This window comes from Dipodomys spectabilis, unplaced genomic scaffold (assembly GCF_019054845.1).
Source record: "Dipodomys spectabilis isolate Male_0828 unplaced genomic scaffold, ASM1905484v1 ptg000288l, whole genome shotgun sequence".
Taxonomy (NCBI): domain Eukaryota; kingdom Metazoa; phylum Chordata; class Mammalia; order Rodentia; family Heteromyidae; genus Dipodomys; species Dipodomys spectabilis.
In genome coordinates this window covers 6889497-6906550 of record NW_024870965.1, presented here as the reverse complement: position 1 = coordinate 6906550, position 17054 = coordinate 6889497, and the positions used below count along the sequence as shown (strand labels likewise).

Here is a 17054-nt window from a genome sequence, read left to right as displayed (position 1 = left end):
TGCCCGTGAAAGAGGATGAGTGAGCTAGAGAGGGTGATGGAGGTGGAATGTGATCAGCATTCATTTCCATGTGTGGAAATGGGCTAAGGAAGCTTGTTGAGGTTTGTTTGGGTAGGAAGAGGGGGATGAGGGATGGAGGGATAACATCTGATCCAGGTATGTGTTGTACATATATGGACATACAAAAAGGACACTCCCTCATACAGCTAATTGATGCTAATAAAAACGTGGAAAAAGCTGGATGCCAGGAGCTCACGCTTGTAATCCCAGCTGCTCAGGAGGCGGAGATCTGAGGATTGTGGTTACAAGCCAGCCTTGGGCAGGGAAGTCCTTGGGACTCTTATCTCCAATAAACTACCAAAAAGCCAGAAGTAGAGCTGTGGTAGAGTGCTAGTCTTGAGTACAAAAGCTGTGGGACAGCGCCCAGGCCCTGCTTTTGTTCTTCAGGTGGTGGCAGAGTGTTGAGGCATGATTGGAAGCATTATTGCAGTGTTAATCTAGAATCTTCAGACTTCGTGATTGGGTTCTGCTTACTTTTGGAAATCCCCTAAAGGCAGTTCAAATGACTCTTTGAACAAGAGTCACTTTGTCTTTAGCAGAAGGGAACTAGAAAAACAAAACATTTCCCACAGGACTGCGTGAGTGATGTTGGCATTGAGGAGGTTGCTCTTCCTGGAGTGTTGAAACATGTCAAGGATGGATCCATGCACAATGACCTGTCTCTGTGCTTGGCCTGGGCTGCGCGTGCGGATTTGTGTATTGACAAGTAGAATCTGCTTCATTCCGGAGAATCATGTTTTAAGAGCTGTGCTGTTTGTTTCTGGATGAATTGCTTGGGACAGTGGTAGAAATGTACTTGGAGTATTCAAGTTGAAGGAGTTAGATTGCTTCCTTGGCTTTAAGACTGGCTGTCCAAGTTGGATCTACAGGATGGCAGTTATATTCCTGTTGGGCCAAATAAGCCATAACTAAACTTATGAGTTGATCACGAATGTGGTAGTCTGTTTAGGCTTAAAAACTTGGTGTTAGGGCTGGGAAGGTGGCTCAGTGGTAGAGCGCTTGCCTTGCATGCCTGAGGCCCTGGGTTCGATTCCTCAGCACCACATAAGCAAAAAGAAAAAAAGCGGAAGTGGCGCCATGGCTCAGGTGGTAGAGTGCTAGCCTTGAGCTGAAGAGCTGAGGGACAGCGCCCAGGCCCAGAGTTCAGGCCCCACGACCGGACCAAAAACAAAAAACAAAAAAAAAAACAAAAAAAAACTTGGTGTCAGTGGTTGCTTGCTTTCCAGTACTGTCATTCATTTCTTTGTTAGAGGCTTGGATTCCAGTGTAGTATAGCAAGATGCCAAAGACTGGTGGAAATGATGGAGACCCAGCCCCTGCTGGACACTAGTGTTGAGGGCTGTCAGCCCTGCTGTTTGAGGTGTGTGGAGAGTAGATTACACTTCCTCACCAGGGACAGGAGCTGGGTCCAGTGTGGGTTAGACCAGCCGCGGCATTCCGTCCTCAGGGAGGTCAGAGCTTGCTCAGTGGAGATGCATAGGAGATCTCCTGTTCTTCCAGTTACAAGCATCACACATCTGGACTGTAGGAATTAGTCCAAGGTTTTAGGTAAGTACTTAATATAAGCCATAAGAAACCTCCTTGGCTCACTGAAGGACATAGACTGGGTCATTTATCACTGCTCTGGCAGGAGTATTACAACTGCTCAGACTTCCATGGTTTCTGTTTCTATGAAATAAGTCATGATAGACAAAGCAGAATCCATGTGAAGAGTCAAGTCCTGTTTTCAGCTGCTGACTTTGCAATTCCAAGTTTTAGCCCAAGATGTCACCAAGCATAGAAATTAGTTCCTTTGAAACTCTCTCCCTCCTTCCCTCCCTCCTTCCCTGCCTCCCTCCTTCCCTGCCTCCCTCCTTCCCTCCCTCCTTCCCTCCCTCCTTCCCTCCCTCCTTCCCTGCCTCCCTCCCTCCTTCCCTCCCTCCCTCCCTGCCTTCCAAACTGGGCAATCTCCAGCCCTTTTAGCTCTGGTTATTTTTGGGAAAAGATTTTGCTTTCTTACTTAGGGTACATTGGGTCACAAACCCCTCCTTATCTTTTCTGTGTGACTGAAATGACAAGTATGTGCCACTGTGGCCAGTTCTTGGCTGAGTCTTGTCTGGGCTGGCCTGGAACTGTGATCTTCCTGACTTCAGCCTCCCAGGTCACTGGGATAACAGGTGTGAACTCTTGTGTCCAGCTATTGGTTGAGATGGGGGGGCGGTCTTGTGAATTTTTTTCTTAGTGATTTTGAATTGTAATCCTTCTGATGTTCACCTTCCAGGTATCTCGGATTACAGGTGTGAGTCACTGGTATTTTGCTGGGATTTTCTCTAGTATTGTAATTTTTCTATGTTACTTAGCTTTAAACAATTGCATAAGTTCTAAAAATTGCATAAGTTTCTAAAAAATGCTCAGTAAAATTCATTGCTTTGGATTTAAGTATTTCAGTGAATATTTCATCCTTTTCAGCGAGGAACTAATTATAGTGCTTGTCTTATTAATTTTGTGAAGTATATATAAATATAGAACACAGAATTGGCTGCTTGGGTTCAAATTTTGTTTCTGCCAAAAAAGTAACTGTTATAATAGGAAAGTTAAAAAAATATGTAAAGTTAGTTAAAAAAGTCATTGAGATATAATTGATGTCCCATCCAGTTCACTCATTAAGTTGTGCTGTTGTCACCAGTTTTGAACATTTTTCTCTCTGAAAGACAGTCTGTTCCCACCAGCTGTCATTCCTGTCTGCCAGATCACAGGGTAGCTCAGCACTTGGCTCCTTGAGGAACTGCCAAACCGCCCAGTGTCTTCTTATCCTTGCAGGCCAACACCTACTGCTTTCTTGTTTGTGGGTTTTTTCTTTCTCCTGCTGATAACTGTTTGTGTCTTTTACATGGTATTTTATAGCTTTGATATAAGTTTTCCTAGTAATTAATGACACTGAGCATTTTTCATGTGCTCAGTGGCCATTAGTATGTATTTTTCTAAACATAGAAAACATCTCTTCCTCCTTTTTTTTGAGACAGGGTGTCACTGTGTAGCTCAGGGTGATCTGAAACTCTCGCCATGTAGCCCAGGCTGGCTTGACATTCATGATCTGTCTGACTCTGCCTCCCGTGTGCTGGAATTGCAACTTGTACCCTCATGCCTGGTTTCATTTCATTCTTCATGAACAATTTTATACACAGGAAGAACCTGATATGTGCACAGCATTCTTCACTGAATCCTTCCTCTATTCATTGCTGTTGCTGCTGCTTCTCCTCCTTTTTTTAAAAAAAAATTTCCTTTAAGGAAAACATCTCTAGTGTTTAAATGACACACAGAAGATCCTTTTTCTGCATTTGGTGTGGAAACAAATGCAGCAAGTCATTAAGCTCTTATAGTTGTAAAATACTTTAAATATATATGAAATACCTTAAGGCTTATAGTGCTATATCACTTTAGCTAGGCAGGCAGTCTACTGATGATCCAAACCTTCAGTGCTATGTCACTTTTAAATCAGAGGAGTGAATTGAGATATTTGGGCTCTTTGTCTCGAATGTTTTGTGGCTGTCATTCACTTTGGTCAGTTTGAATATCCTAGGTATTATGGGAGCACACAGAGTTTAAATAATTTACCTGTCACATTTAGTTTGAAACATATTCAGGAGACAAAGGAAAAATTTTCATAATTTGAAAATTTGTGAGATTTTTATGCAGTACAGTGACCAGGCAGAAAATACCTAAGCTTTGTCCTCCAGAATCTTAGTTATTTTTCAGAAACAGGGTGAATGAGAGATTTCGTTACTATAAATGTGGTTGGGTTTTTATTGCCCATGCCATGGGCAACATTATATAAGTCCTGTGGGTGAAGTAATTCTGAGGTGGGAAGGAAATCAGCTTCACACAGCTGCTGCAAATAATGCCTTTTGACAGCTAATAAATAGGAGGATCGATTAACTGCTTTCGTCTTCCATTACTGGGTTTTGCAGTATGTTTTCTCATTATAAATTTCTCTTTTAAACTAAGGATTCTTAAGAGCAATAATTAGCGATGCTGTTACTGATAATGTGCATGTACACAGGACACATATATTCAGTTTCCACTTTTAAGTATAGTCTCATATTGTTTATATTTACCTTCTTTTGTATTCATCTTCCCTTGGGACATACATGGATGACTTCATCTTCCCAAATCTTCTAAGCGGACTTAAAAGATTATGAGGCTTGACTTGATTTTATTTATTTATTTATTTATTTTTTGTCAGTTGTGGGCCTGAACTCTGGGCCTGGGCACTATTCCTCAGCTCTTTAGCTCAAGGCTAGTGCTCTACCACTTGAGCCACAGCGCCACTCCCGGCTTTTTCTGCTTATGTGGTGCTGAGGAATTGAACCCAGGGCCTCATGCATGCAAGGCAAGCGCTCTACCACTGAGCCACCTTCCCAGCCCATGAGGCTTGACTTGAGAGAAACGTGAAAATCCCTGTTGGGATTCAAATACTACCAGAAGGCTGTGTGTGTGAGAGAGCACGGCCAATGCAGGGCGAGGTGGGGAGAGAGGGATGAGAAGAGTATGTGTGTGTGCTGGTAAAAGCCAGTTAGTGTTGTGTCCCGTTCTTGTCTTCCACCCTGTCTTCTGTGTCTGCCATTTCCTGTTAAATGCCAGTGGGTATCCCGTGTGCTCACTTTTGGACATTGATCTTTATCTACCATTCCGGACCACTTAATTTTACTTAATGCTTTTACCTTTCCCTTGACCATAGATTTTTCTTTTGCATTTTTCACTTTTTATATGCTCTTAATGTCAAGAACAGAGTGAAAGCTGGCAAGATTGTATTATATAAGATAAGGCAGGAGGAGGAAAGTTGTTGGAATTTACTGTAGCATGGGGAAAGGTTTTGCCCCTAGTATTTTACAGAAGCAGGGATATTGAGTAAAGGGCAAAATGCCAGGAATTAGATACTGAGCTTGAGCAGCCAGTGTTTGGGATGTAAGTCCTCAGGTACTTCTGGGCATAACTGAGTGGTTCCTCTCCTTCGAAGAACCAAAAATACTCTTTCTCCCCTCCCTCCCGCCCTCCCTCCCTCCCTCTTTCCCTTCCTCCCTTCCTTCCTTCCTCTCATACTTTCTAGGCAAGTGCTCTACCACTTGAGTCACCACTCCAACCTCTTTTTATTTTGTCGGTTGTGGGGCTTGAACTCTGGGCCTGGGCGCTGTCCCTCAGCTCTTCAGCTCAAGGCTAGTGCTCTACCACTTGAGCCACAGGGCCACTTCTGGTTTTGAGTGGTTTATTGGAGATAAGAGTTTCATAGACTATCGTGCTGGGGCTGGCTTTGAACCGAGATCCTCAGATCTCGGCCTCCTGAGTAGCTAGGATGACTGGTGTGAGCCACAGTTACCCGGCTCCAGCCTCTTTTTGTATTGGTTATTTTCAGGGTAGGCTCTTGCTTTATGCCTCAACTTTGGTCCTCCTCCCAGTACTTTCGCGTGTCCCTGGGGATGGCAGGTGTGCATCATTTTGCCCAGCTGTTGTGCTTTCCCTGTAGCTAGGAGGACATCCTCTTGGAATAACCATCCAGCCATTGTCCAGATGGATTCTTGGCATGGCTTCTTTTTGCCAGGGCTGGCCTTGAGCTGTGATCCTGGAATCTCTCCCTTCCAAGTAGCTAGACTTACAGGTGGGAGCCACCATGCCTGGCTCAAAAATACCTTTTTGATTGTGCTGTTTTATTCAGTGGCTACCAGAGGCCTCAAATTCTGCTACTCTTTGTATAGTTCTTTTCTCCTGTGGCTGGTGACAATGCGTTGCAAGGTGCTCAATGCAGAATGAGTGTTGGTGGTTAGGACGCAGCTCTTTCCTTTGTATAAAGGGAATAATTTTTTGAACACATTATTGGATTGAGCTATCTGGATCATTCATCCATTCAGAGGTATTTATAGGTCACCTGTCAATTGCTTGGCCTTCTACTAGGTGCTGGGGAAAACCCATCTAGGTCCACCCTTAGGTAAAAGCAGGGAGGTAAAGAACTGAACAAAGTGCTTTCCCTAGGTGGCGTTGGCACCCAGTGAGGGAGGCCACCATTAGGATCCACTTCAGTTCACATATTGGGTGCCAGACTTTATGGCAGCTGTCCTTTGGGAAGGACAGATGTACCTTGGAAAATTCAATGTGAAACAGATTTAAAAAATCTTTTTTTTTAACTTTGTCACTTGATTTTGAAATTGCCCCATTGAGGGAAAAAAGTGAGGTTACACACCAGTTTACAGTGTTTAGCAGTAGCACATTATTGAGAAAATCATAACTGTTTACTGTGCTGTCTACAGATCATTCTTAGAACTTTATAACTTGCTTTGGCTTTTATTCTTGTTTGACTTTCCTTTGATTATGACTCTTTTATATACCTGGAAACACATTTATACCTATCGTCTTTTACTGTATAGTCTTTAAAACATTTTTTTTCTTCTTTAAAAACCACTAATAACTAGTGAAACCAGTAGTCACAACAGCCTAGTCAGTAAAAATACCAACAGTAACCGAGTATGGTAACTCATGCCTGTAATCCTAGCTATGAAATCTGAGGATTCTGGTTCAAAGCCAGCCTGTGCAGGAAAGTCAGTGAAACTCTTATCTTCAATTAACAACCAAAAAGTTGCAAATGGAGCTATGATTCAAGTAGTAGAGCACTAACTGGAGCAAAAAAAAAAGTCAAAGAGACCTCCCAGATGCCCAGAATGGGTGCTCTCTCCCTTGTGTTCTTTCCCCCCCACTCTGTGTATATATATAATATAGAAAATTCTAAAAGCAATTTGTTGATAATTTTAAATTGCATGCATTTCTGAGTAGCATACATCACCCTCAGGTATAGTACACTGAGGAGCTTTCAGAGTCTACAGTTACGTAATTTTTTAAAATAATGTATTTAGAATTGTTCTATTACAGCCATTCTCTTGCATGCCTGATTTGTAAATTAAACCTTATCAGAGGTATGTATGTATGGGAAGAAACCTAGCCATACAAGTGTTAGTATTCCCCATAGATTCAGGCTTCTACTGGCATTTTAGAACATCTCTCTTGTGGATAAGGGCGGACCACTGTACTCGCACCGTCAGCAGTATTTGTTCTCTGTCTTGAACACATTTATTAAAACCTTAGACATGGATTGAAGCTTCTGCTAGGTGAAATAAATTAAAATTTTCTCAGTTAAAAAAAAAACCAAGTTTGCTGGTGCTGGTAGCTCACGCCTATCATCCTAGCCACTCAGAAGGCTGAAATCTGAGGATTGCAGTTCAAAGTCAGCCTAGGCAGGAAAGTCTGTGAGACTCTTATCTCCAATAAACCATTAGAAAACCGGAAGTAGTGCTGTGGCTAAAGCGGTAGAGCGCTCCCCTTGAGCTGAAGAGCTGAGGGACAGCGCCCAAGCCCAGAATTCAAGCCCCATGACTGACCAAAACAAAACAAAAAACAAAAAACCAAGTTTGTATACAATAATTATTAGCATATTAAAGTGTTGATTTGTTGAACAATTGTACTGATAATACTCTACTTTTGATTTATTTCTCTTTGGTTCAGTTTGTTGTAACATAGTATTATATGTAGGTGTGTGTGTGTGTGTGTGTGTGTGTGTGTGTGTATTCTGACCTAAATTTTATGGAGCAGTTATAAGCCATCTTCATATTTTGACTGTCTTCCAAAATGTAGCATCATGTCAGCTGTTACGCAACATTTAAAATTTTGCCGCCTACTGTTTGGAGAGTCATATATTTTTAACCAAAGATGCTTCATGTCGAAAATAATTGTCTGTAATTCCACTTCAGAAATAACTTTTGGTCTTCCTTCATGGCATTAGAACATAGTTTTTTCTGTTTAAACTTGTTACTGCTTGTACATGGAGCTTAATACAAAAGCACCAATGACTTTGTCTCTCTCCCACTCAGTGTCAACAATGTTGTTAATCTCTATGCCATTTCCAAGTTTATTTCATCATCTATGTATGGTGAAGCAATTTCAGTCAAGTCTTCCTATCCCCTTTTTGCACATAGCTTATTTGGGTTAACGCTCTCCTCAGTGTTTTTGCTTTGAACACAAAATTAATTGCTTAATCTCTTAATTATTCAGACTGTGTTCAAAACTTTATTTCAGACAGGTTCCCAGCCTACCTCTGTATATTTTCAGTGCTTTTCCACTATCTTCCCTTCTTAACCTGATTCACTTAGCATATTCTTCTACATTCTGTCAGTCTCATTTCACTAATCGTCTTAAATTAGTTGATTTCTGATAACTGTTTCTATTCTTGGGTCTTGCCTGATCTTTTTAAATGTCTTTTCCTACAGCACCGTCTTTACTTAGTTATTTAGGAACAGTCGATAGTGTAACGAGTATTTCCTCTCAAATCTAGTAACATCCAGACTCATCCATCAAAATTATATTAAGAGAAGAAACCCAGACCCAAAATATCATATGTCTATGATATTCTTAACAGGGAATAACAGTATCCCAATTGCTAAGTGCATAGGACCGTATGTAATGAAGTGTTTCAAAAATGAGCTCCAAGAATTGGAAACAAGAAGTTCTTATTATGTCCTGTAGTAGTTATTCCTATTTTTTTCTGTTTTAGTTTTCTGTACCCTTTGTCTTGGATATAAGTTTATCTGATCCATGGAAGGGAAAGGGAATCATAGAAAAAGGATAAGAAACAGGACAAAAGATGAACTAATACAACAGTGATACTCACTAGACATCACATTGGAAATGAATGAGAGAACTTGCGGGGGAGGGGTACGTGGGAGAAAATGAGGTGGGGGTAACCGTGTCTAAAAAGAACTGTACTCTTTGCCTTACGCAACTGTAGCAGCCCTGTCCATCACCTTTGCAATAAAGATAAAACAGATAGCTCCAGTTCTCATTCAGTTAGACTGCGTTCCTCACCCTTTCTCACCTTCTTCTCCCCATCTTTCTTCTGATCCTCAAGAACATATTCTTACCAGGGAAACCCTGCATCCTCAAGGTCATCCCTTTCATCTTCTTGCTTTTGTTAGAACCTTCCTGTCTCCTGAGGAGACTTTCAGCCTCCAGCATCTTGCTTTCCTGTCCACGTGCTCCTGGGTCTGTCAGCTGCCTTCTGATTTTCCTGAATCCTCGCAGCTCCTTTGTGTCTCTCCATCATTTCTCCTGGCACCGTTCTCAGTGGCTCACACATCCATCCTCGTACTTGGCTCTGATTGTCTTTGTCTTCACCTCAGCTTTGCTTCTGCTCCTCAGGGCCAAGCCCTAGCACCGATCCCTCAGCTGAGTCCTCAGCTCCTCAGTGGCTGCTGTCTCCCAGCAGTCCCTGCGTGCAGGCATCTAGCACAGTTCCAACACCTTACACTATTGCTGTGGCCTCTCTTCTGCGTCTGTTGCAGGCCTTGAAACCAGGAGCCGTGTCTTGCTACTCCCTGTGTCCCTGGGACTGGCTGCCCTTGCTGGGACAGAAAGATCTGCCCTGGCGGGAAAGAGCCACCGGGGAGGATGTGGCATTCAGGGGAGTACTTTTGGAACACAATTAAACTTTACCATTTAAATGATCACATCATTTAAAAAATTGGTCTCCTAATTTCCTTTTGGGGAAAATAGATGCTTTAATTTATTGTTGTTGAAATTCTTAGTTTACTCAAGGTTGGTCAATTACAAATTCTCATCCTCTGAGGATTATTATAAATGAGCTATAAATTTGGTCAGTTTACCTGAAAAGAGTTAATTATTTTTCCTATGTTGAACACTTTTTCCCACCAGCCTATTGGGTGGGAGTAGGAATAAGGCTTTGTATTAAGATTTCCTTAGCCTTCTCTGTGATCTATGTAGAGCTAGAAGTAAAGATGTTTAATTCTGCTTTGTTACAGTTGCATCTTTTTTTTTTTTTTTTAGATAAGAGACATATATGCAAGATTTTATGTGTTTGGAAGGGGATGCTGACTTTGCAAACCTTCTAAAGCTCATAGCTTCATTGTTAATCTATTCATGTTTCATTGCTTTCGGAGTAATAAATAATTACTATTTAATTATCCATGTTTATCCCAATAACTTCATTGAGTTGTTACTCTACTTTGATTTATTATTTATTTTATTTGGGTGTATAAAGGATTTGAAAATAACTGGGAAGAATATTTCAAGTGTTATAAGCACTTCAGGGTTCATAACATTCTGAGTTTCTAGAATCTCCACCCAGTCTTGAAACATTTAAACGGTATAAGGAAATTTTTGTGAGATTGCTGTACAAATTCATAATGAAGCTATGATGGTAAAAGCAATACACATATAACATATATGTATATATTGTGCATGTGTATCTGTGTCTGTTATTCTGTGGTGCTAGTGACCTAGAGCCTCGTTCATACTAGAGCTACACCCCAGCCTAAGAGAAATATTTCCTAGCACTTCCTTTGAAGCAATCATATTTTTACATGTTTAGTTGTCACTAAAATTTTTGAATTTGGAATATTACATGCACTTCATTAGTTGAGCATTGTTAACCTGAAAGAAGGAAGTTTTGTCTTGTTGGCACTCCAAAGTTTCTCCTTTCAGAGTACTTGATTTTGGATTTTTGGATATGTATACCGGACATGTCCTATTGTTTATTACCACTTTAGTAAAGTCATTCAGAGAGGCTAAATTGTTTAGTTTCACACAGCTACCTTTAAATAGTAAATTGGAATTCAGTTATATCCAGTATGGCTTGAGAGTGAGTGATGTAACTAGAATGTTAAATTCTCTTGAGTGCTTTGCTGAGGAACAAAAAGACACACCTGAGAGAAATTAATTTATAAAAATACACTCAACCCAGGTTTTAAAATCAGTGAGAAAACGAAGTACACACTGGAAGTAGGAAGAGGCACTTTCAACGTGAGGACCGCAGATCAGCTGATTCAGACTGCTGCTCTGGGCAACAGTGGAGAGAGCCCGGGTGGCAGCATTTCTCTGGCAGCAGGTGGAAGGACTGAGGACAAGGGCATTGAGAGGTGGATGAGACGCCGGCATTGCGCTCAGTGGGAATGTGGGGCAGTGGGAGGTCCGCCTGTGAACTCACTCATCGCATTCTCAGCAGTTCTAAGTTTCTTTTTTCTCTAAGGCACTGGAAACACAGTGGGGTCTGAGAACCTCTGGGGTCCCTGGAGGTTCAGGGATCTAATAAAAATCTATTTCCACAAGATGAGTTTGGTATTATTTGTGTTTTTCACTTTTCTGCTTGAGCGGGCTTTGACCATTGATCTCAGATCTCTGTCTCTTGAGAAGAATAGTGTCCAAAGCAGGTAGAACAAAAAGATGCGCCCGTGCCTCTGAAGTGAACAGATGACTGCAGGTTTTCCTCATCGCTGTGAATACTGTAGAGAAATGGTGCTTATTTCTCTAACTAGAGGAAGAGGGAGAGTCATTTACCAGAGTGGCACTGGTATGAAATGAGCATGTTTTCATCATTTTGAAGGTTAAATGTATTGATGCAAATGTTGATCAAATATACTGTCTTCAGAATTTTGCCCTGGTCCTTTTTTTTTTTTGGTAGCTTCTAGGACTTGAACTCAGGGCCTGGGTACTCTCCCTTAGTTTTTCACTCAAGGCTGACACTGTACCACGTTAGCCACAGTTCTACTTCTAGATTTTTGGTGGTTAATGGTAGATAAGAGTCTCATGGGCTTTTCTGCCTAGGCTGGGTTTCCCAACATTATCCTCAGATCTAAGCCTCCTGAGTAGCTAGGATTACAGGTGTGAGCCACCAGCATCCAGCACCTCTGGTACTTTTAATATTTATGTTGTGTGATGTTGTGTCTGAATTTTTCTTCTTCCTGTTTTTACTATTTTAAATTTCAAGGTTTAGGGAAAATGAAGATGCTCAGATGATCAGAGTTTGGCTGAATAGATGTCCTACTTACAAGCACCTGTGGTCATTGGAGAAGAATTTCCTTGTTTGCAGTTCCCTTTTGTTAGAATTTTCTTTCTTTCTTTCTTTCTCTTTTTTGTCGTGGGGCTTGAACTCTGGGCTTGGGCGCTGTCCTTGTGCTCTTCAGCTCAAGGCGAGTGCTCTACCACTTGAGCCACAGCACCACTTCTGGTTTTCTTGCGGTTTATTGGAGATAAGAGTCTCATGAACTTTCCTGCCCGGGCTGGCTTTGAACCGTGATCCTCAGATCTCAGCCTCCTGAGTAGCTAGGATTACAGGTGTGAGCCACTGGTGCCCGGCTTGTTATAGCTTTCTTTAGTGTGCCTCTTATGTCCTCAGCCTGAGCCAAATGAACTTTACTTAATAGCCAGCTCACCAGTTTTAAATTCCAAGCAGTGAAAGTGGCCTGCTACCTCTGCAGCTGTGTAGCTAGCACCAAGTGCTGTTAATAGGCTGAGGATGCTTGGAATCTCTGCATTCTAAAAACACTCATTTGCCTCTAAGCTCATTCCCCTGCATAAAACAAATAGAATGTCATACAAAATTGCCTTTCAGTATTATTAAAGATTTAGCAGTCTCCCTTAATTTTAATTTCCACAAATGAAACCTTCAAAACCATATTTACAACTAATTTGAAGTCAATCATTCTGATTGAATTAAAAATATTAGGATTAGAAACTTCAGTATACGTATATAAAATAGCAAAGCTCTGGATGCTAGTCACAATTTGAAATTAGAGTAAGCGCCGTGGGTATCTATGGTTGACAAGCGCATGAAGGGCGGCTCTCAGGCTGATCTTGTCCGTACTGCTGTGTTAACAGCCATGCGGGAAACTCCCCCCCCCCCCCCCCCCCAAGCTGTTGTAGAAGTAGGTGAAATTATGTTGAAGACACACACAGCAGCTTCCGTTTGAGTCAGCGTTGTGCTTGGCACGCTCCCGTGTCACTCGCTGCACACAGCCCATGGAGGAGTGACCACTTTCCATGGCAGAGGAGGGCACCGAGGCTGACTAAGGTTACAAGGTGGTAGGCCTGCACTGCAGACGGTGTACTCCAACAGCAACCAAGGGGTCTCCTTACCTTTGCCTACATAGCTCTCCCATCTCCTCTGCCTCCCTGTATTCTCCATCTATGCCTTTATCTGAACTTAGGTCCTGTAGGACCTGTGTGTTGTGGGCTCATCCTGCACGTGTGGCGTGCGATTCCCTGACCTCCTAGATGTCGATTGCCACAAGCAGTGACTGCATGCCCTCTCCGTTCTTGTCCCCCAGGACTTTGTGGCTCCGTGATGGCAGTCACCGGACAGTTGCCGATTAGCGGGTGGGATATGTCTCCATGAGGACTGTTGCGCTAGCGCAGGACATGGAGGAGGTGGGGAGGGACGGTCTGCCTCTGCTGACTGACTTGGTCCAAAGGCATTGCCCTTCTCGTCCCTCAGTGCTAATATGGATTGAATTGCTTGTGTTTTTCCCAGGAGGTTGGCAGCCAATGAATCACAGATTGATTTCCTGGACCTCTTAACGGTTAACTTTTCTTATTTTTTACTTTAAAATGTTAGAAATGTGAAATAAAGTGATAAGGTACTTAGAAATCTGAGTCTAAACCAATCCAGTTTTCCTGTGTTACAAATTTAGATTATTTCCTCTCTATCTGTTGCTTTGGTAGCTAGATGAATGATGGAAGTGAGTAGCTTTAATTTTGAAAAAGCCCTTTGGGACCAAACCAATTTAATTACTATTTGGCATCAAAAATGGAAGATCCTTTTTCTTTATTGTTTTGAATATTTATGCCAAAGAGAAGTTTAGTATTTTCCAGCATATTCTACTTGGTGAGTTATAGTAATTATGCCACTGTGGTAAAATAACATGATTTTAATTGAGATAATCTTTGTAGTGTGGAATTTCATTTCCATGCATATTTTCTACATGGCATTAACGTTTCTAATGAGTCAGAATGCTTAAATTTCAAAGATATTTACAAACAGAAAATTTTGTAATGATGTATTGTATCTGCGGTCTCTGCTTTTGGGGGAAAAAAGCAAGCCTCATGTGGGGGCTCAGGACTGTACCCCTGCTACGTAGGACGTGGGTATTGGGAGGGCTAGCTAGGCAAGAAGTTAGTAAGACCTCAGATATGTAGGAGGATCATGGTCTAGGCTGGCTTGGACAAAATCATGAGGCTCTACTTGAAAAATTACTGAAGCCAAACGATTGGAGGTGTGGCTCAAGTGGCAGAGCTCCTCCTAGTCAGCACAGGCCCGCAGCTCCAACTCAGTTACTCGGGTTGAGTGGAGTTGGGTGGAGTTATAGGACATACACATTTACCAATATTCTTTTAGTAATTTTGGCTTTGTCCATCGGCAAAGATAGGCTTTTCTCCTTGGCTTTGTTTTCAAGAGCTGGCCTGTGCATTGTTTGCCAAAGAGCCTCTTAGGGTTGTGGGAAGAACGGCCTCACAGGAAGGCCACTCAGTGCTCCTTACAGCTGGCTTGAGGGCGAGCAGCCCTAAATCAGCCCCTGCATCATCACCTCTTCCTTCTTACCGAAGGGCCTCTAGTCTCTCTCAGCTTTCTTCCCAAAGGGAAGGTCTACCACCTGTAAACTAAATCTTGTTTTTTGGGGGTGCTTTTTCATGTACAAAGAGCCACACGCTGGCCTCTGCAGCCCTTTCTGGTCTTGGAGGGCCATGATTCCCTGGGTTGAGAAAGCTTCAGGAGTGCAAGGCTCCAGGCTTCTCTGTGGGGCCAGTGTCTGCCTGGGTCAGAGTCTCCTGGAGGAGCTGCGGGACCGGGACAACCACTGAGAGCCCTGCATACTGAGCACACTTCCGTGATGTTTGCCTGTGGCGTGTTCTTCACAGGAAAGACAAGGTGGAGTCTGCAGGTACCTGGGATGGGGAAGCGTGGTAGTGACTAGGATTTCTTTGTCTTTTGATCTGTCTTTCCCCCTATTTGCTTCCTGGCCATAGTGTTTTAGTGGGGTACTCTTTCCCTTCAAAACATGGTCTCCCTAACTATACCTCATATTTGAGACTTGATGGGCCCATGAATTTTATTTAAGAGATAGTGAGTTTGCTGTACCCATGTCTAGCTTCTTAATTTGTACACTGGAAGAACAGTTAGTTTTGCTTTGTTTTTATTTCCTTTCTGAGGCTCAGGAGCTCTGCCTGTACTTGGGAGAGGACTTACTGAGTGTTATGAACTGCTGTGTCTCTGAGTGCTTAGGAACTGACCCTCTTCTGAAGCAGTCAGTTTTGCAGGGCATGTGTTTTTTTAGAGAGTGAGTTAAGTTTTCATTTATTTTGCTAAAATAATTTTAGTATCTTTTCTCATCTGGTGGTAGAATACTACTATTATTTTAGTCTTTGATGGAGGGGAAAAACGGTCAAACTCCCATTTTCTGGCTATTCTATCTTTCATTGAGAAGTTCCAGTTCTAGGTGCCTCTTTAGGCAGCCCTCTTGCAAATGATATTCTTGCAATCTGTAGATGTTGTATAGACACGACTTCTCCATCCTCTGAAATTGCTCTTATTCTTCAAATTGAGTTACATTTGTTGCAAAAGACCAGCCAGAGCCAAGTGGATCTGAAAGATCCAGTTCTTGTCCGTGTGGTGGGATTCCCTTCCCAAGCCTAGCAAGTGTGTGAGGAGCATCTCCACATGAGGTAAAATGTGCCTTTCGCTAGCTCCCCTTCTGTGCTGCTTGTTTTGCAACTGGAACTGTCAAAAACAAGAGGTCCTTTTTCTAGAAGTCTGCAGATCATTCTTATTTTTCATTTGACATTTGTCTTGCTCATTTCTGTTTTCCAGAAATGTGGCTTTGGTTTTCATTTGAAAATGACAGGCTTGTTTTTGTTTTTTGTTTTGTTGGTCCCTGGGGCTTGGACTCTGGTCCTGGGCGCTGTCCCTCAGCTCTTCAGCTCAAGGCTAGTGCTCTACCACTTGAGCCATAGTGCCACTTCTGGTTTTCTGGTGGTTTATTGGAGATGAGCCTCATAGACTGTACTTCTTGGGCTGGCTTTGAACCGTGATCCTCAGATCTCAGCTTCCTGAGTAGCTAGGATTACAGGCATGAGCCATCCGTGCCGGCTTTTTTTTTTTTTTTAAGACAAAAGCAGAATGTTTCTGTAAAATGTCTGGAGCTGTGCTCTGTCTCCTTTCCTTTCTCAGCCTGCCCAAGTGTCTCTGGGGACCCTCTCCAGGGTAGAAGGACTCTTCAGAGGCCCAGTGTGTGGTCTAATCAAGCACAGTTTGGTTACCTTTTTTTTTAAAGTGAGAATTAAACATTCATTTCACTTTCAATACTACCCCCATCCTCTAAATAACTCGTGTCAGGAAATGGTTGTGTGGCAAATGGCAACTGAATTATTCAAGGGCTTGAGATCATCTTGTTTATTTAGCCCCCATTTTGTGCTGAGGTACGTTCCGCCTCTGGTTGGCAGCCATGGGAGGGTCTGGGACACGCAGGCTAGGCACTTGTCATGGTTCCTTGCTGGTGGTCTTAGGTGTGTTGATCTTGCTCACTTCTGAGAGGACAGCCTACCTTGCATAGCTGGGGCCCTAGGCCCCAGGATTAGCCTCTGAGTAAGTTAGACAGGGGAAAGGGAGTGAAGGAAAGTCTGCCGTCGGGGAGCCCCAGTGACCTCTTCCTCAGGAGGCATCCTCCAGGGAGCCCGCGCGCCTCTCCCCAGTGCAGGCGGCCATTCTCTAACTGGCTACAAGTATCTACTGTGGCCATCTTTGGGCACTTTGGGATTTTGTTTGTTTACTGTCTTTTGGAAGCCCTGTTGCTTCTTCCAGTATCCATCCTGATTCAGATCTCAGAGCCATTAGTGACTTGTTCTGCCTACTCGAGTACTCTTGTGGGTTTATGCCCTTGTGGTGGCCAGTGTGGGTGTGGCGCTTGAATTCTGCTGTCCTTGTGCTGTCTTGTTTTGGGAAACAGTCAAGGAAACTAAAAAAACTATCACTACTGTCATTTCCCCAGATTTCTCTCATGTGTTTTTAAACCTCTGCTAAATCTTGAGCTCTATTTACGTTTATTCTTCTTACACATTTGCAAATCATTGGTACTGTGTTCCTTTCTGGGATTGCCAGTCCTCGCTGTTGTATCTTCGTATTTTATTTTGTT

At 42.6% G+C, this 17054-nt stretch overlaps 1 protein-coding gene across 2 annotated transcripts in view; it reads left to right on the top strand.

The window, feature by feature from the left end:
- The window catches only part of Smyd3 (SET and MYND domain containing 3), a 407738-nt gene that overhangs the window by 58183 nt on the left and 332501 nt on the right, over positions 1-17054 (top strand). The window contains exon 1 of one of the 2 annotated variants that reach the window (XM_042701272.1): positions 16268-16341. The exons of the other annotated variant lie outside the window; for it this stretch is intronic. Within the exon in view, the coding sequence (XP_042557206.1) occupies positions 16277-16341 (65 nt within the window). The 5' untranslated portion in view covers positions 16268-16276. Of the gene's footprint in view, positions 1-16267; positions 16342-17054 lie in introns of those variants that run through there. 2 annotated transcript variants of the gene reach the window in all.